Genomic DNA, 20,038 nt, shown 5'->3' with positions numbered 1-20,038 from the left:
GTTGAACCTGAAGCTTAAAAAACCTTCGGCCTGCTTTTTCGCCGCTGTAACTGAAGCAGGGAAAAACGCAGCTTTTGTGCTTAAGAAATTGCTGGTCGACGTAAAGCGTTAGTTCGCCTGTAAAAGTCGGTTGTATTTTGCTGGAAATTAATTTAAGATTTTGAAGTATATTGAATAAAGTATGTCGTTAGACGTAGAATAGATAGCAAAGTAAATTCAAAAGTAGGTAGCATTTTGTAAACGTTTTAAATAAATCTGTTGACAATGGATCGAGGTTGTAGTTAGACGTAGTAAGAATATTAAAGCCCATATAGACGTATGTAGCATTTTGTTAACATAAATCTAAAATTTAAAATGACCAAAGAACGATTTGAAACCTTCACACGTAAGGTGTACATCTGTATGATCTTTAAATTCATTCTTCATGTTAGATTTCTGCATGTTTCCGCAGTAAATATATTAGGATTCATATACTAGTTGGCAGTGAGATGGATATTGCAATATTAACGCTTTATGTTTTAATGACGTTAATTTAAAGCTAAAAGGTCGATATTTCCACGAAATTGTCGAAACGAAATCTGTTGCTGATTTATTGCCCCCCGTTTCCTAATCGTGACTGACTTGAATTTTATTGTTTTACGAGGAAAGGAGATTATACTTGCGGCGTGTTTGCACAATTGGAATCAAAACGTGCCGAATACTGATTTTACAGATTTTTTTGAAAAGTCCTGAATCCGTAGAGCGAGTAGATTTCTATTTTGTAATAAACGGAAAAGTCGAGTGCCATTTTTAAGTAAAACTTTACAAGAAAACTCGCTTTTCATTTTAAATGTTAAACGTAATAATGTACTGTTTTTGAAGGGTGTTTTGAAACGGTTTCCCAAACTCTTAAAATATTAAACTCAAATTTGTTTTAGCCACTAAAGTATTTTTACATATTTATATAAAAGGGTTGCGGGTCCTAAAATATGTTACCGTTAACCAATCAAAACCTTAAAAAATCCGAAATCAAAGTACCAAAATCGAACTCAGAATCCCGTAATTCGGATTTCCTGATGGTTTTCCGATACAAGACCCAATAGAAATGTTCAGACGGGTATGAGTTGCGTCAAGCAAGGTCGAGCCACTCTATACTAACGTGGGTTTGTCTCGTGCGCAAAACTTAACCTTATAAGTCAACTCTAACCCTCCTTGTCTGTAGCACAGGAAGCCAAGCCAACACGCCGCTATGCCATTCAAACCAAAACACACTTCCGTACGCCTTTGTGATGTCACGGACCACTTGTGATGTCACACAAGGCTATGTTAAGTTTGACCTTTAATATTCTACCCCATACAGAAGAAGTTTGCGTTTTATGAGCGTTTCGAATAAATCTTAAGTTAATTGCTGGAGGTTGTAGTTGGCCGTAGAATGAATATCAAAGCCCATAGAGATGTAGATAGTATTTTGTGAACACAGATCTGATATTAAAAATGAGTGAACAACTATTCGAAACGTTCAAAATGCTTCCTACTTCTGTTTTGACATTCCTTCTGCTTTTAACTGCAACCTCGAGCGGTTATCCTCCAAAGATAACCTTCAGTATTCCTTTTGACCAAACTCGACGTTACCGGGAGTTCTTTTGTGACGTAACAGGCAGAGACCGCGCGTCGCCGGGTCCGCGTTGGTAAATCTGGCGTCTCGTGGCTGTTTGGCGAAGATAGGACCTCGCATTGATCTGTCGTCACGCGCCAATATCGCGTATTTACACACCTTAGGTCCCCACCCCAGTTTAAACTGTGGGAAGCTACTTCCAACTGTGGCAACCCTCTGTAATGCGATCACTCGAACTCACGCGTGGAAAGAAATAAAAACCGGATGCCTCTGGCTGCGCTTTACAGAATAGGAGTAGATTTTTTGGTCATACTTTTTGAGATGTTTTGCGCTTTACAGAATAGAAATAGGTTGTTTAGATTGTTCAGTGGTACTTTGTTTGGTTGTTTTGAGGTCGTAGAAAGTGCATTGTGACGTTGTTTTAGAAAAGTTCTGGTAAAAGTGTTTTGTTGAGTTGGGCTCCGTTTAAACTAAGTTAAGTTTTTGAGAAACATTTTTAGTTGTCAGCTGTCAGTAGTATATATTTTTAAGTGCATAAAACTTTGAATTTTATTAAGAAATTGTAGATTAATAATGCGTTTAATTTAAACTTGTTTTTTTAATTTAGTTGTATAGAACCTTAAACAAGTCAACATTGCAGTTAAGTTGATATTAATCTTTTCCGAAGTCCATCCAGTATTTTATATTAATACATCCCCGTTGTATGTAAGTGTATATAGCAAATGCTTTAAGCTAAGTTAACCAAAAAAAATCAATTTTTCTAAAAGACAGTTGTGCAGTGGCATAGTGCACTAATATCACGCCCTCTATTTCGCCAAGCCAAGTGGTTTAATCAAGTTATCTTGGGTGAAAGAATATCGCTTAGCGGGATACGTCCATTGTCGGCAGCAACAGCTTATCGGATATCGAGGTCGCGCCATTTGAAATAAGGTTAGCGCTTCATTCGTTGTAAGGAAACCAGGTTTGACGCTAGTGTTTGATGCCTAGTGGCCACAAAGCGTGGAAACAGGTCTTGTTTGTACACTAACCCCGGCAGCAGTGGCCTGGAGTTTCTGTAAGGAAATTACCAGCACCCGCTGCGCCGTTGAATGGAATCGTCGCGATTTCGTTTGTTCTATTTCTCGCGCGCGCCTCTGACTCAAATCTGGCCACAAAGAGAAGCGTTCATTAAGTGGTGTCGGGTGTTGAGCCCAGCTAGTCACGCCAAATGGCGAAGTAGCTGCGACCGACCGACCGCCTTGTGTGATACTTGGCTGATTTCACTCGCCAGAAATCTCGCCAAGCGTGAGAGAAAAGCTGGTTTACGAGGACGCTCTAACTTAGTCGGCACTATATTCGTTTTAAACTGTTTTTGTGGTATTTTTGTAGCGCTAGAGTAGCGAAGTTTAGTGTGAAACGTATAAATTTTTAAATAGTGAGGAAAGCTGTTGGCAGGTTGATAAAAAATGTGGCCAAAACAGTAGCCTTGTGTTGGTAAATTAAATAGGATGAAAAAATGCGTTTAGCAACTACAGCTTTCTGACCGTTTTAATACAAATAAAACGGTTAAATGGTCAATAAGAAGTGTGGCCTAAAAGATTAACGTTTTGTTTCAATTTATTATTTAAACTATTCCGGTTTGTAAAAGGCCGATCATTGTTTAACAAAGGAACATAAAACGATTAAAAACATGTGTTTAACAACTTTTGCCGGGATTTACCATTAATAAGTTTAAAAAATGAACGAAAACTTAAAAAAATGCCACTGGTAGGAAGTTTGTGCGTCGGGCTTGAGCGTTGCTTGGTTCGTTGATTGCAAATGGTTGTTGCGACAGTCCTGGTGCGAAGTGGCCGCAAATTTCCTGGATGTTCAGGGAAAACCCGATTGTTAGTCTGTAACAGGTCTGCTACTCTTGCTCGCTTGTCTGTCTCATTGGCTTTCGAGGCATTATTCCAAGGACAAACCAACAGAGGTGCGAAACGATTTGACCTGGAAGCCTGAAACTTGGATTAGAATTGACGTTGCTTGAAAGGCTGGCTGTTCGTAACTAGAACTCTTTAACGTTTAGATAAATGTTGTTTCTTTTGTTAAAGGAGCTGGTTTTAAAATGATGAATGTTATTTTTTAGTATTGATAAATAAATGAAACTGAGTGAATTTTGTAGGTCATATGATGTACAAAATGATGACTTATGTATTTTTGTATTGGTATATAAATGATCATTAACTAACTTGTTGGTGTATAATTAATTTATGTGTTAGTGTAATTTTACCCAAAAATGTTCACCAGTATAATATTAGCAGAACAGGCATCTTGTTAGTTTTAGTAATTTTATGGAATTTTCGCTATATAATAATATAAAGTGTTGTTTCTTTAAAAATAAGGATCTAAATATCCTTGTTTTGACAAGCTGTTAAGAGTTGGAATATCTGGAATGTCTTACAAGTGTAATTCATTTAATTAGATATTATAAAAAAATAAGATAAACATTGTTCTGCTCTAGTAAAAGCTTGTGGTAAAATGTGTGAACTGTTTAGATAACAAAGGTAAGGTGTTCTAGCGGTGCATTGTTGTTGCAAGGAGCTTGTTCGGATGTTAAAGCGGATAGGGATGATTATGTGTGGGGAGGAATACTTAAAACTTAGGAAGTAATTTGACGCAAGAACAATACACTTGTGGAGAAGCATGAGCTGCTTTGGTGAGCTGTTCCTGTTATGCTACAGGTTTCTGCAACAGGTTGACATTGTACACAAACCTTGATAGCAATTTTGAAGTTGCTATGCTTTAACTAACAAGGATTTTAGATACATAAAGTGTTTTTGTTGAAATGTTGAACATGAATAAAGTTTTTTGAAACCAAATGCTACTTACTTCTGTATAACCTTTGATATTCTTACTACAACCTCCTACCCTTATGCTCGAATTTTTTTTGGTTATTACTTTTAAAATATTCGCTTTCAATTATATTTATTTGAGCTAGATATTACTAAAACTTTTACAGGAATTTTATTTTACCATTCTCCTTTGATTTTCAGCTCTTCATCTGGCTTTTAATATAAGGCTATTTTTATACTAAATTAAACATTTGGATTATGTTCTGACTGCAACGGTTTCACTCACTTCATCGTCGCAGCAACTTAAGTTCCGATGCTGAAGATGCATTGTGCGTACGTGGATCCAATAAAACAACGTCCACCACCAAGTTCCAACGTATGGAGAGCAGGTACTGTTGACTTTAAAAGTCATTATTAATTATATGTAAAACATGTGATGGATATTGGCCTGATAAATAAATTAGGAAAATTTGTTCATAATAGTAATCCCTTCAACTTAAGGAACTATCCTAGAAGGTTTATAAAAGTAACATTTAGGAATATTGGCTTTTTGAATAGAAAATACTGTTATGTAATTGGTTCATATAGCTTTTTTTAATTATAATTGGTTGATTTTAATATAAAAAGAGGCTTGTATGGTTAGAGTGAAAAAAATTACCAAACTAAAATAAAAAAAAAGCGATTTTAAAAAAAATTCACACTTTCGTGACACTTTATACTGCACTCATGTGACATTTTTTGTTTTTCTTCATGTTTTAGGGAACAGCCAGACAACTATCCCGGAATGGGCGTTCAAGTCCGAATCTGCTCCGGGTAGTCGACAAGTTCAGTTGTGGCATTTTATCTTGGAACTCTTGCAAGATGAGCAATACCAGGTAAACTAGTTTCACACTAATGTTTATAATGGCGCTTACATTGGTATATTTTTCACTTTTAAGTAGAGATCGACCGATATTCATTTTTTGGACCGATACCGATACCCGATTTTTTACAATTTTTCAGTTTGTTGTACAGGAAAAATTATATCATATTTTTGTACTAAAATATCGGCCAAAATATCGGCCTACATTTACTGATACCGATATATTGGTAGAAGCCAAATATCGGCCGATATAATCGGTAAACCGATATATCGGTCTATCTCTACTTTTAAGGTGCCTATTTCATGCCCAATTCTAGGATATTGTGATAAACAGACTGTCTTTTATAGTAGATACTCAATATGCTGTGAAATTTTTTTCTGTGCTTTCAGTGTAATTTTTCTAAGCCTACTAAAAAGTTGCTTTTTTATCTGTTTGTATATATGTAATCGAACCCTTTAGTATTCAATTATTGTTCTCTAGTATTATTTGAAGGCAGTTTGTTGACGGCCACATTACCAATTGTTTTTTTCGACCCTGGAAAACTATTGCCTGTCAAGCAATTTGATGCAACTTGTGGCTTATTTTCATAAAAAAAATTTCATGTAATACTATCCCTCTATCTTTTTTGCCTTAAAGATCCACTCTTCATATAATATGCACTTCAGAACCTAAGATTGACCCTTTTTTAAAAAGAATTTTTATTCTAAAGTGACCCAGCTCGAAAATAACAGCCTACCCCTGTACAAGAGCTTTACAGGTTGTATTAATATCTTAACCCAGTGTTTAATTTCCATGTTTGCAGGACATCATTGCGTGGCAGGGTGAATATGGTGAGTTTGTGATCAAAGACCCCGACGAAGTTGCCAAGCTTTGGGGAATGAGAAAATGCAAACCACACATGAACTACGACAAACTCAGCAGAGCTTTGAGGTAAATAGCTCATTAATTGAACCAGTGTTCTTCAACCTATTTCACGTCCACCCAACTACCAAGCGAAAGTATTATAGCAGTAAAGCTTTGATGACCCAATTAAATTTCTTGTAGGATTAAAGTGAATTAAACATGGTAAAACATGCTAAATTTAAGAGTCTTGTCTTTAAATTGCCTATTGTACTTCGGCAATCTTCTTAAATCTTGAAAAAATCTTGTTTTAGACTCAAATCTAACCAACAAATACAATTAACAAACCAAAAACACCAAATAGCGCGAAAATTATAGTTTCAAACGATGGGTTAAGAAGCACTGTATGCAGATTTACAACTTTTCAAACAATGTTTAATAGCAAGTAGAATTTTGTTGTTTTTATTTTTATGAAGTGCCCCAGTTTATTAACCAAATTTATTTGAATACATGATTTGGAACCTTGCAAAAGATGCCCATGATACTATATTAGTCAAATTAATTAAACAAATGTTGACTTTTTTGGGTAACAATGAGAAAAATCCACAGTAAAGTATTGTTGAAAATCGTTGCTATTCAAACCTAAAACATGCCTAGTCAGCATATATGGCTACTACAAGTTAATAGAGACTGTAAATCAATAGTTTTTTTGTGGCATATTGATCCTTGCATGTCAGAACTAAGTACAACAAAAAATTTTAAGCCAAATATTTGACAAAATCCTATTCAGCAAACATGGCTTGGTGTGGTATAATGGTAGCTCTTCTCCCAGTCAGCCACATTCTATTTTAGCTGTGCTTTTTGTGCTTGCCTTGTATGGAGAATGGCTGCTCACATCAGGCAGATAACGCCAGGTCTCTGTTGGTTTAGCTAGGTGTGCCCAGCTTTGGAATTTCACCTAGATGTCACAACTTCTGGTTGGGCCATTAATTAATTTGTAGCCCATTGTATTAATGGGCTAATGTGCTAACTGTTTAATGCACACTTAACAGTTATTAAATTAAACAATGCTTTCTTAATTTTAAGAACACAAATTTGCAAAGAAGCAACAATACTTGCATTTTTTCTATTTTCTTACACAATTAATGGTTCTGTAATTCAATTCTTAACATAAGCACCAAAATAGTTTTTAAATATTGTATGTTTTGCTTATGCACCAGAAATACTTTTTTCATTTTAGTTAGGATATCAAATTGTGAAAGTATCAATATTTATTTTGCAAAAGCCTTTTCAGAAGGCACTTGGTGAAGTCTTTATAAGTTGCTGGTATATTTAGTGAACGGATTAAATCTTAATAGTGCACATTTAAAAGATACGTAGCACATGTATACACAAAACATAATGTACAGCAAATTTGATCCAGCCATGCGTTCAAACCTCTCTTCAGGCTGGTGGTTTTCTAGGCTGCCTTGATAGACAAATTCGGTTGATGTGTTTAGGGTTTCCATTATGTAGATATGTGTAGAAATAAATAAAGTAAAAATGCCATTTAAGTTATCAGTTTTCAGAAAACGCAATAACAATTATAAGCTCATGGAAAATGAATTTTCGGCCCATATAATAAATATTCCTGATAAATTGTTTTTTTCCAGGTATTACTACAACAAGCGTATTCTTTACAAGACCAAGGGCAAGCGTTTCACTTACCAGTTCAACTTTCGAGAACTTTCGGCTCCAAGCGGACTGACCCCGCCCCTGCCACACCCACCAAACCACCACGTAAGTCACCAATGGCAAATCGTCGCATAAAGTTGTTACTAATGTAGGTTCCAAAACATTTTGATATGCCACCCCTTTTTTACGATTTTTAATAGAAAAGTAAAAATAAGGTAAAAAGTGTAGATTTTTATTTATAAAAATTGCATTTTTGCCTACAGTGTCTTCATTAAGTTATTCATACCATTGCTAGAAACATGTGATGAAAAACTCGCATTTACAAGCATCATAAAATAAAATTCCAATAAAATAGTTTATAATTAGGAATTTACGCCTATAATGCTTGGATTGGGTGTAGCCTAGCGTTTTTCTAAATCTGGTAATAAAACTGCATTAAAAACTTGAAACAATTCAAGTAAAAATATGAAGCGTGCGTTTTAAATGCGCTTTAAGCAACGCACACCGTCGTGTAATATAAATCCAGCTATCTTCTCCGCATCCCCCTTTTGTCGTCAGGCCTAACACAGACCACAGGAAAATCTATTTACAATTGCTTCCCGCCGGTTTGGCATTTCTTCCATTCTATAGTCGGTTTCCCAAATACCACTGGCTATTGTGCATTGTTCGATTGTGAGCGCAGCGCAATATTCAACACCGCAGACCGCTGACCGACGTAGTAGGGGCCAATCCGCAGGTCTTTCGTTTTAAGACAATTAACCGCATAGGAGGTGGGAGGCAGTTTTACTGGCCGTCGTCAAATTGCTGCTTAAATAAACACTCTTTAAATGAACGTTATCTGCTGTCAACATTGCGATTGCTTTAATCTTGGTTTTATTACCATATAACTACTTCGAACACACGCTTGATCTTCTCACACATACACTACTGCCTGGCTATCTCTCTACAAAACGAGCTTTTTTCGTTGATGAAACGCTGTACTAATATTTCTTTTCCTACTTAATTAGAAGATATAATGAATTATTTGTTTGTTAAAATACTCTTAAAAGCCTCATTTTTGCTGATGTGCCCATCCCTGTTGACAGACGGTTTGTCTTTAGTCTTTAACCCAGCTTTTATTCAAGAACCCAAACTTATTTTATTTTTACTTTTACTGAATAAGGCACGGTTGTGTATAATGTTGTAATTTTGCCACCAAACTTTCACTTATTTGACTTTGCCCCCATTAACTTTCTAAATATAAAAAAATTACTGAGATTATTATAGTGCAATTGTTTAATAATTTTCGCCCAAAAAAATTAGAATTCTTGTTTTTCGATGAAAAAACGCTTTGTCAATTTTTTTCCAATTTTTTTGGTCAACTTAATAACGACAACGGTTGGTGTACAGATGACCCCCGGGAGCGCGGCGGCGGCGATGACGGCCCACATGGCCGACCTGACCAGACGGGCCCAGCACCAACAGTCCCTGCTACTATCTGCTGCAGCTGCTACAAGACAAAGTAAGTTGGTTGTGGCGAAGTTGGAAAATAATGCTAACGCAAAATGTTGGCATAATAATCTAAAATCATTACCTTTGTTTATTTTATTTGAATAATTTTGCTTGTTTGAGCAATGACGTCTTTTAATCATTTCCGAACGCCAAAATATCGTAAGAAGCTTATCGGAAAATAACATGAAAATAACGTGTAATGTTGTTTTGGTAAAAAAAAGAAAATAGAAGTAAATCGTTCGTCAATAAACCAGTCAGATTTGACAAAGTACAGCATAATATTTTTACCCCCTCTTGTACAAAACATTAAAAATATTGTCCACCCCTTTTCCTCGTATACAAGTAATATCCGATCGATAAATTCCTTCACACTTTCACTTTCAGATGGAAGCTTACGAGGTGATAACAAGGATGACGTATTTGGTACCCCCCAGGAATCACCCCTACAGTCCCCTGTAGCGGTCGCCCCACATCGGATGGGTGAGTACTATGACGTAACGAAACCCCCCATAAGTTATGACGTCACGTAGTACTGATATGACCTCATTTTCACTTCTGGTTTCTAGCGTGGTTCAACGTGGCATTGTTTCGCACGAATCGTTTCAATTTAAAATGACCACTTTTATGGTTTAACCAACAATGGCTATTTAACGTAATGTTAAGTTACTACGCACTTTCGATTGATTTTATTTGTTATTTACGGTTGCCTGATATCTCTCAGAGCCATATTTGGTTTAGGAAGGCTTAAAAAATCTCATAACGACGCCTGGACAAAGTTTTGCACCCATAGTTACACCTAAATCTCTTTAAACTTGTTTTTTTGATTGATTTTGTTTAACACTTGGGAGATATTTAAATTGCATGTGTTTTTTTGTTAGAAGCAGTAGCTAAATGTATTTAGACTTTCCGTGAAACTATTCAAGTTTAGAACCACGCTTTAATGTTCACAACAATCCGGTAAATACAATAAACGCCTTGTGCTTCAATCTTCTATATTTCTCACAAAAACTCGGGTATTTGTTTCGTCACACTTGCCCCATTGTTACGCCACAGAGCCTTCGACCCCGCTCTGTCATTTCCGCATTCTTCAAATAACTCTGCCCGGATAAAAGCGCTCCAATCTCTCTGCCAAGTGTTCCTAGCGAGTGAATGGCAGGAAATATGATTTCACCCGCGGTCAATTTCTCCCAAACCCAATTGAAGAACAACAGCGCATTTTAATGAAGCATTAAAGCGAGTTTTGGGCGTTTTTGCTAAAGTTGAAACTGATTTGCCCGAAAATGTAAATTTTTCGCTTTTTTCAATTTCTTAATATAACAAACTTTTTAATAAACCACATATTTTGTGAAACAATGTAAGTTTTGTTCGTAATGTTGTGCTGACACATACGAGAAATGTAAATGCTCGGTTAGTTTCGTTTCTTTAGATAAGAAATGTTTCAATTAAATGAAATACAAATGTGGAAAACAAAGTAATTTATTTAGAAATTTTAAGACTGATTTGCACAATTCGTGCAAATTTGCCGAAAAATCACCATACCTAGCTTGGTTTCCAGTTTAAATCCACTCGAGAGTCACATTTTTTTTTTTAGAAATTGAAATAATATGTATTTATTTATTTCTCAGCTGCAACTCGTTTGCTTCGTGGTTCTGTGAGCGATGGTAGTGAGGAATCTTTGGCCACATCTGAGGGTGATGAGGTGGGTCGGTTGTTGGCCGGGGCGCCCATTAGCCCCCTGGTCGGCGCCGTCAGGTACCGGTGCCACCCCTCGGTAATTCCTGGCCATTACAGACACAGGGTCATGACACCAGGTGTCGCTGCACTGCTATCGCAAGTATCAAGTAAGTTAGTGTGAAAAAGTCATAATTACACTTGTTTTGTAGAATATTGTAAAAATAAGGGAATGTTTGCAATTTGTATTTGTGTTTTAAGGTTTAAAGTTTTAGTTAATTTTTTTTAAGTTTTAATAATATTTTTTTTTTCAAACCCCGTAAAGAGGTAGGTAGCTATTTAAACATTTTAAACAAATCTTACATGATTTTGGAAAAAATATTTTAAAGTGTGGGATGCTTGTAATTTATTTTTCAAATTTTTAAGATATAAAATACTATAGAAATAAAAAAACTGATTTTTTTATTTTATTTTAAACCCAAGTTAATTTTTCCCACCTTTGTAAATATTTAATTGGCCTTTTTAAAAGTGAATAGATTTGGAAAATGAAAAACAAAACAGTTGTTTATTTTATATGTTTACGTGTGTTTTAGTTTTAAAACTTACATTATAAAATATGTATTTCGTCGAGTTAATGGCAACATCAGTGTATACTGTATATATACAAACAAACAATAAAAACAATAAAAATAACCGTGAAACATAGTATAGTAAAAAAATATAGTAAAATAAAACTAACGATCCTAATTTCTTTTTTCAGGCAGCCCTAGCCCCCACACCGGCGCGCCCCACGTTGCCCCAGTGACCCCCTCAGGGTTCCGGTTCCCCCTGCCCCTCTACCCCGGCTCCCTCCCCACCACCCCCACATACGTGAACTACGTACCCAGCCCCACATTTTCACCCACCTTCAGCCCTCTACAAACCGCCAGTCCCGGATTACTGAACCCAAATCGACGACGTCACGGATTCTTCTCGTTCGATTCTGACGACATAAAGGCTTACCACGGGTTGGTTTTTGAATAAAAACAATCTGTAATGTGGCTTGATAATGAATTGCAAGGTCAAAAAAGTCGAGTAGATCGACATCATTTTGATTGAGACGTTTCGATACGAGCTTGTATTATCTTCAGTTAATGTTTCATTACTTTTTTGACTTTGCCATTCATGACCGAGCTACTTACAGATCCGTGCATAGAGTACCTAACAATCTAAATGTTTCTGTAGGTTATTACTAGTTGAAGGTTAAAATAATAAAGCCCATGCTAAACTAGCTAACATATTTTAAACGTTTCAAATATATATAGGTTGAAAATGACGAGATATAAGAAATGTTTAAAATGTTACCTACTTCTTTATGGGCTTCGATATTCCTTCTACGTTCAGCTAAACCCTTAGTTTAATAGCGGTGGTTAGTCCACATTGCTGCAACATTTTCGAAATAGTTTTGGCGGCCTAACCTTAATAAAGCCACTTTCTCAATACTAAAGCATCTAAACTGAGATCGTTCTAAGCAAAACAATACAAGGAGCACAATATGTAATTTACAGCACAATGACCGACCCTAGTGCAATTTAAATGGGTTTAAATTGTATGTTTTGGCGGTGGTGTGTTATTCCTATTTGATTCTTAAGTAAAGGTTTGGGAAACTTCTTGTATTTTGAAGTAAGGGACGGTTCAACTGTTAGAGGAATAAAATGTTACATTATTTTCTCCATACTTTTCCTGTTTGAGATTATCGTGAAAGAAGCGTTTCAAAGGCATCAAAGGCGGCATAATTTCAACATAAATAACTTGCCAAGCCGATTGCAAACACAAATTAAAGCAGTGCTTATCATTTTTGTGGCGGCTTATAAGCTAAGCGCTTTTTTAAAGCTAACTCCACCCAACTTTTTTGCACGTTTTATTATCTCGAAAAACACAAATATGACAATTATATTAATGGAAAAAGTTTAAATTTGCTTAATATATCTTCACCGTTTCTACAATTTAGAAAAAAATTGTTCAAACAATTAGTTTATATCAGTAATCATTTAGTAATATTTTACCGCGAGTTTTAAAGTTTTGTTGTTTTAAGAGGTAATAGGTACCAGTATCACCATAATTTTAAACAAGCCAAATAGTTCTGTTAGAAGGCCATTTGCGATTCATTTTTCCACTACAATACGTTTATTGATGCTTAATATTCGCAAAAATAACTAATTTGAAACTTTTTTCACCTTTTTACATTGATATTATTGAGCATAATGGCTGGAGGTTAAAGTTAGACGTAGTATGAATATAGCCCATGTAGAAGTAGGTAGATTTTGTAAACGTGTCAAACAACCCTTTACTTATTTTCAACATGGTAAAAGTGCATTGATTCTATGAATATATAACTGCTGAGGCAGACTGCAGCAAAGAAGGAAATAAGAGAAAATAACTACTTAGATAATCACCATCTCAGCATGGGCTTAGATCAGTGTTTTTAACCTTTTTTTACTTTAGGGCACACCTAGAGACATTTTAAAACGTGGCGGCGCACCTGTCGAGCGAAACGAGCGCCTTTTTTGAATATACCGGTATTTCTCTTGAATTGCTGGCATTTTTTCACTACATAGGCTTCAGAGTTGCATATTATCTTGATAGAACTGTGAAATCAATGAGCTAAGCCGAATAGAAAAGTAAAAAATATATATGTTTTATATATAAAAATATTTTTTCCGTTTGGTCACGGCGCATCGGTTAACAAGCGCTGGATTAAATATTCCTACTATATATGTTTATATATTTATTTTCATTCTCGCAGACCACAAACTGAGTCGCACGCCCGATCTAGCGAGGCCCCCAAGCCAGCCCCGGTTCCAGAGAAGGGTGAGAAGGCCAACAATGGGTTCCTGACCCCACACACCCCTGGAACCCCCCACACCCCTCCTATGCTGCTATCACCCGGAGCTTACCGTCACCAGGATTCTAACCCGGGACCTGGGATTCTCAAGCTGCAGAAACCTCCAATGAGCAGGAAGAGAAGGTGAGACAATTGTCATAATTGAGATTGTTCAAGTCGTAAAGGTTTGAAACGTTGCTTTGTTTAGAGAAGCGTGGTCCAACTGCAGGCCCGTGTGCCAAAGTTGGCCCGCGAGTTCAGATTTTTTGGCCCGCGAACTGATAGTCAGCTTTGGTTCAATCTGGCAATATCACTTCAATTTTTGTTTTTTTAATTTTTTGGTGTTGAAATTATTTCATAACTACCGTAACTGAACAAAGGTATACATTCCATAAATTTAGTATATATGCCCTAGACTATGTATAATTTGCCAGCAATAAGCCCAAGAACCGCAATTTAAAAACATTGGCCCGCAAGATAAAATAAACCTTGTTTTTGGCCCGCGATGAAAATAAGTTGGACCACCCTGGTTTAGAGGTTAATCACCTCGATGGACTTAAAGTGCATTGCGTTTAGTTTAATATTGTTTTTCTGTTTTCTTGGCAGTAGGCGTACCAACTTTCTTAAGTTTACATAGTTATCTAAAAAGCGTTATTAGTTGTCCATTCATCTAAATATAGGAAATATTCAAATTATTTCTACTTAAATTTATTGCACAATAAAAAGATTCTAATTTGTTGTGAAAAGGGTGTTAACTGAAAACATCACCTGACTTTTAACAACTATTTTGGGTCTTGCTGTCTAAATTCAACAAAACAATTAACCTTAATTTGAAGACGATTTATTAAAATAATAAACACCTTATTTATTGTTTTATTTTCACCCTATACTTTATGTAAACTAGTAAAAGATTTAAACACCGTCACGTCAGTACTGTATTTGTTGTTTAACGCGAGAGTTATTCGTTAAACAACCAGCGTATGTTATAAGCAGAATTTAACTGCAGCATGTAAGTCAATCTAAGTTGCCGTGACCTTATATTACATTTCTATACAACCATATATAGCAATTATCGCTACGAGTTTAATTATTTGAGATATGATCTTTCGTCAATATATAAGCGAAGCGCCTAATATTTACATTTCTTATTTGTGTTGTGTGTCTGGTCGTAGTACCAGGCGCCACTAAGGATTATTTAATTTCAAGTTTTACCTGCTTAATGCCGCGGGCGTTTATACAAAGCTCGAAAAACCAAAGCAGCAGAAATTTGATCGTGAGACGTTTCACCGATTTTTTTTGCCTGGCTTGATTGAGCGGTTCAAAGAACGTCGCCTCAAACACATTAATCTAAATATAGTAACAGCTTCTTGCCTACTGTCTAGTGCTCAAGGGCTTGGCCTGTTTTGCAACATTTAACCGCTGTACTTAAAGGCAATGTTGAAGCAATTTTTACCTCTGTATTTAATTTGAAACAAGGTTTACAAAATAATACATTGCCCCTAGAACACAATCTTTACATGTTATCAGGCAAAAAGGAGGAAAAAATATTCGAAATCAGTCATTTTTGAACCGTGACTTAGTGCACCTTAATCAAGTCATTAAAAACGTACTTAAGTCGAGTCATTTTAACAAGTATTTTACAAACCTTGACTTAAGTGCACTTTTGTTAAGTCATTTAAAAACAGCGAATTAGGTGCTCATTTTAAAACGGTGACTTACTTACATTCAAGTTAAGTCGCGTCAGTAAGTCATTACAACACTGGTAATGACCCCTTATATTGGCCTCGATTTTCCACTTACAGTATCATTTTTTTTTAGACTTAAGTGCACCAACATGGTTGATAGCTTTATTTGTCTTATCCAAAAACTGTAAACAAGTGGCGCTTCTGACCTTATAATAAAGTCGACTTTTCACTTACAGTAGCATCTCAGATGGAGGTTGTACTTCAAAGTTGGTCAGGGCCGACGCCCGGGAAAGCCCCGAAGCAAAGAGCGAGCGAAACCATTCGGACGAGGTCGACGTCAAGGTCAAAAAGGAGGACGACGACGAGGCGGCGCCATTGAGCGCAAAAAGCGCGCGAAAATCTTCGCTGGAGCCCGGGAAACCACCGAAGCTGAGATTTATGGTGGGTAGTTTAAACTTAACTGGCAAATAAAACAAGTAAAATATGTTGGGAGATGTTTTTAATGTGATTTTTATGATCACGCTGTTAAAACTGTTGAAATGGATGGCGGTGACTTTGTGTCTAACCAAATTGTTAGAGAAGTTATATTTTGCTCGTCTACGTCTACGGTTATAGGTTTTTAGTTTTTGCTATCTACCTGGGAAAACTACACACACATAAAGACACACACAAACAGACACACACAAACAGACACAGAAAATCATCAACCTAAAAAGACAGAAACAAACACACACAAAAGATCAACACCAACAAACACAAAACGCAAACATATTTGGACAAAAGCTAAAATATAACTTGTACTTTTCGATCTCTGCTTGCTAAACCATCGCATCCCACAATTATCCTATTATTTGCATCTTCGTAACGCGATCCTTAATTGTGGTGGAGGGGTACAACTGACGCCATTATTACCAACAATGGCCCGACAAGATCTGCCACAAACCACCGACCGCTCGCGATCCATTGTTTCCAACCTATGACGTAAATTATAGTTTGGCCGCCCTATTGGGAAGTAATTGGTGTCTTAAAAAAGATGAATTTTTAGTCAACCGTATTGTACAGTATCTGAAAGTTAGGTGGCGCTGTTGAGCAACAAGTTGTTTTTTAACTTGGGGATTTCCGGTTCCTGGCATTTTATTCTGATACAAAATAACGTCATGACTATGCTTAAACAAGCAAAATAGATGAAATTGATAGGTTCAATTTTTATGACGTCATTGAAACATTTTCAAGAATGCAGAATGTTTAAGACATACTTTGGCCAATTAATTTAGCCTACATTTATAAATACTGAACTTTAAATGCAATATATAGTCTAATTAAAAATAAAAGTAATCATTTTTTTCTTTTTCTCGCAGCCTCAGAATGGTCACGACGATAGTGACGTCACAGAGCGGTTTGGCCACAGCTTGTCGCTCAACTCGCCTTCGACACTAGTGGGCACCAAATCACCGTCGGCTTTTGGTTTCGGATTCGGGACTTCCTCCCCAGGTTAGAATCAAATCCCTTATTAAGATAAATAATCGATAAATAAAAATAAAACATTTTTCAACTAAGACAAAAACAAGATTTAGGAATGGGCGAAGAATAAATTTTGAAGAGCGGGGGCGAGTTCAAGGGCTAAGGGGTTGAAAAAACGTGGCCATACTCCTTCCAAAAAAGTGCTTTTTGCCTACAGTATTTTAACTATACGTAAATGCCTTTTTGCGCGAATCGATAATATCTATATGTAATTTATAATCACTGTAAAATCGTTTCTTTACTTTTCTAAAGTTTAAACGTTTTAAGCAAAATGAAAAAATACTTTTTCTGAAAGATTTACTTCGATAGGGGAACGAAAATACTGTGGAAGCAGTGTTTTAATGTTTGTTTTCAACTTTTCATATAAATTAATTTGCTTTGTTATTTATTTTCCTTGCTTGAGGATTATTGGAATATTTAGCTTTTTATTTTAGCATTTTCGTGCCTTTTTGAGCATTATAATTTAAGCGATTTTTTTTTTGCCTACTTTCTAACTTCTTGGCAAGATTGTAAGCAAATACAATGGGGTTTTCACTCAACTAGTCACAGTGTTCAATTCTCGCGTGCTTGCTGCATGTCTGGTTGTAATAAACATCGGTTGTTTTCCAAAACAAAAAAAACATGGAAATCTCCTAAAGCGACACTTGAGATCAGAGCTGGGAAGTCGGGTAAAATCAACCAGAGTCCGACTCCGGTCAAATGTAATATTTGATCGAGTCACGATTCCGACTTTACAGCTTGATTTTACACATTTACGCAACTAAATTAAGGTGTTTATTCTGCAATCCACTCATATGGGTGTCAAAATTGACCCACCCACAATTCATGGTTGAAAAACATTCAACCATGTGACATTCCACTTTTACAACTTACAGTTTGCCGCCAGTAGTATTACGCGTTCTCACTAGAGTCCCGAGTCCGGCTCAGAAGCCCTGCTTGAATATCACTGAGTTGTTGTACTTCTGCTTAGTATTAAATTTAAGAGCCACTGTTTTAACTTCTCGATCTTCCACCAGGATTCCTGCTTCCTCGTCCCTTCTTCTTTCCTCCTCCTCCTCCGCAACCTCCCACTCCTCGCTCCAAGAAGAGCGGACACAGCATCCGGGACATCCTAGGGAGGAACAGCGACGAAGAGCAAGAGGAAAAATCTCCTTCTCCCAACAACACCACTCCCTCGCCAAAGCACAACGACGTCACTCCTTCCAAGTATGACGTCAGTATTGCGTCATCCAAGGCCGATGACGTCACCGATGAGGAGATGAGCGTGGATAGCGGCTCTGTGATGCCGGCCAGCGATACTTCGGCTAGTAACAGACAGGAGGAGTTGTTGCTAAGCGACAGTGAGAATGATGAGGACGTACACGTGGATGTTGATGATGAGGAGCAGCTCTGGGATTGATAAGTACTCGATTCTGGGATCAGGAACTGATTAGGAGCTTTGAAATCAAGAGATTGCTTGATCGAACGAAGGCGGGATTTGAACCCGCGACCTTCGGAATTCGTCCCGTCTTGTCCACACAGTTCTGTCGGATTTTGATTTTCCGACCATTTTTTAGCTTTCTCGTCTCCAGCGATTTCACATTGCAGCTTTTATGCGACCCGCAATTTCCTCTCCGTGCCATTTCGTTTTTATCCAGCTTTTGTACGACTTAGAGTAAGTTTTTTCGCTCGTTTTTAGACAAGCATATTCTGACGCTGCTTTCGTGTATTTCCTGAGCAGTCTGATTCTTGCGAACTTGTTTTTCCGCCCGTTCAACAACTTTATCGCCAAGTTCATTCGACACCAAAAAATGACAATCTCCGTCCCAAGACCGCTGCTGAGTCAGCATATATCTGCTGAGTTATGAACCTTGCCTTGAAAAGTGAAAACTTTAAAGAGCTATTGGTGCAAGAAGTTATGTTACATCTGTAGTTATTGGAAACTCAACATTAAAACTTCATAAAATGTAAGACTGAGATATTTTAGCTTTGGTAAAAAACAACATTTCTGACGAACCTTGTAAATTATGCTTTTTTTACTAAATTGACAAACCCTTGTAAGTATTCGGGCCAGTTCGTTTTTGTTTGTTCTTTCGTTTTTATTTTTTGTCAAGTTCACTTTTCTGCCCCATTCGTTTGACATTTCACCTACTTGTTGAAGCTGCCAACCTTGCTAGTGCCTACGTCACAATGCAGACCTTTGTGACGTCATATTTACCAACTTCTTACCTTGTTGCAACTAAATCTACTAAAGCATATCGACCCCATTATGACGTAATCGCCTTGTGCAATCCAAAATTCAATTATGTGACGTCACGACATGCCATTGTTACGTATAAATCGCGTTTTTTTTCTTTCTTTTTAGTCCCCTTACATCCTGGACGTATCATATCATCGTGTTACTGTTGCATAGTGACGTCATATGTCACGTGATTTTAGACTTTTCTGTATTCATCCGCTGATCTTTTTACCGAAAAACCCTCCGCCATCCTTGGAAATTAAGATTTTCAATTTCAAAAACTTTTTAAAAAAGGTTCAAAAATATTTTGAATAGTTGTAAAACCGTTAAACACCATGTTGAATATGTTACTGGTTAAATGCAATTATCATCGCCTTGAAATTCAATCGTTTTGCCTTTGAATGTCTTTATCAGCAAACTCGTTAAAAGCGCTCACGGGCGCCCTCCAGTGCAAACACAGGCTTACCTATACTGTCCGCCAGAGGGCGGTGTACCAGCAACAGCTTACTTGTGTCCAGGTTTAAAATGGCGCCGCATTTTGTACAAAGTCGCGCTGTAAGCTTGCAAGGCTATTATCTCTTTCCCTCGTCGCTACTTCGCTCGTTTACTAATTTTCCTAATAAAACCTTTTAATGCTCACGTCACTATGCATCTTATGACGTCATCTAAGAGTGGCAACAACTTTCTTTAGAGAAGAATTATCAAATGCTAGCATTTGCTAAATTATTGTTGTTAGGTCTTCAGTATTTTCAGGCATTAGAATATTTCAGACTCATTCAAGTAAATAGTGACAAGGGCTGCTCGA

At 36.8% G+C, this 20,038-nt stretch overlaps 1 protein-coding gene across 1 annotated transcript; it reads left to right on the top strand.

Moving 5' to 3' along the window:
- Window positions 1-4,513: 4,513 nt before the first annotated feature.
- On the top strand, window positions 4,514-19,867 carry LOC146170443 (ETS domain-containing transcription factor ERF-like). The gene is made up of 12 exons (XM_083384053.1): window positions 4,514-4,796; window positions 5,167-5,282; window positions 6,073-6,200; window positions 7,763-7,889; window positions 9,174-9,285; window positions 9,660-9,755; window positions 10,901-11,116; window positions 11,707-11,953; window positions 13,732-13,953; window positions 15,731-15,935; window positions 16,853-16,985; window positions 18,032-19,867. Exons 1-12 carry the CDS (start codon window positions 4,721-4,723, stop codon window positions 18,412-18,414), a joined length of 2,061 nt encoding a protein of 686 aa, XP_083240179.1. The 5' UTR covers window positions 4,514-4,720; the 3' UTR covers window positions 18,415-19,867.
- Window positions 19,868-20,038: the final 171 nt, after the last annotated feature.

Source organism: Ascidiella aspersa, chromosome 1 (assembly GCF_963924565.1).
Source record: "Ascidiella aspersa chromosome 1, kaAscAspe10.2, whole genome shotgun sequence".
In the NCBI taxonomy this organism is placed as follows: domain Eukaryota; kingdom Metazoa; phylum Chordata; class Ascidiacea; order Phlebobranchia; family Ascidiidae; genus Ascidiella; species Ascidiella aspersa.
The sequence above is the reverse complement of the archived record's forward strand: the minus strand, read 5'-3'. Positions and strand labels throughout refer to the sequence as shown.

Excerpts from the sequence above, each read along its gene's own strand:
- LOC146170443 (XM_083384053.1), top strand. The coding sequence starts at position 4,721 with ATGCTGAAGATGCATTGTGCGTACGTGGATCCAATAAAACAACGTCCA. Across the intron at positions 5,283-6,072 it reads TGCAAGATGAGCAATACCAG|GACATCATTGCGTGGCAGGG; the intron begins GTAAACTAGTTT and ends CCATGTTTGCAG. Across the intron at positions 15,936-16,852 it reads CACCGAAGCTGAGATTTATG|CCTCAGAATGGTCACGACGA; the intron begins GTGGGTAGTTTA and ends TTTTTCTCGCAG.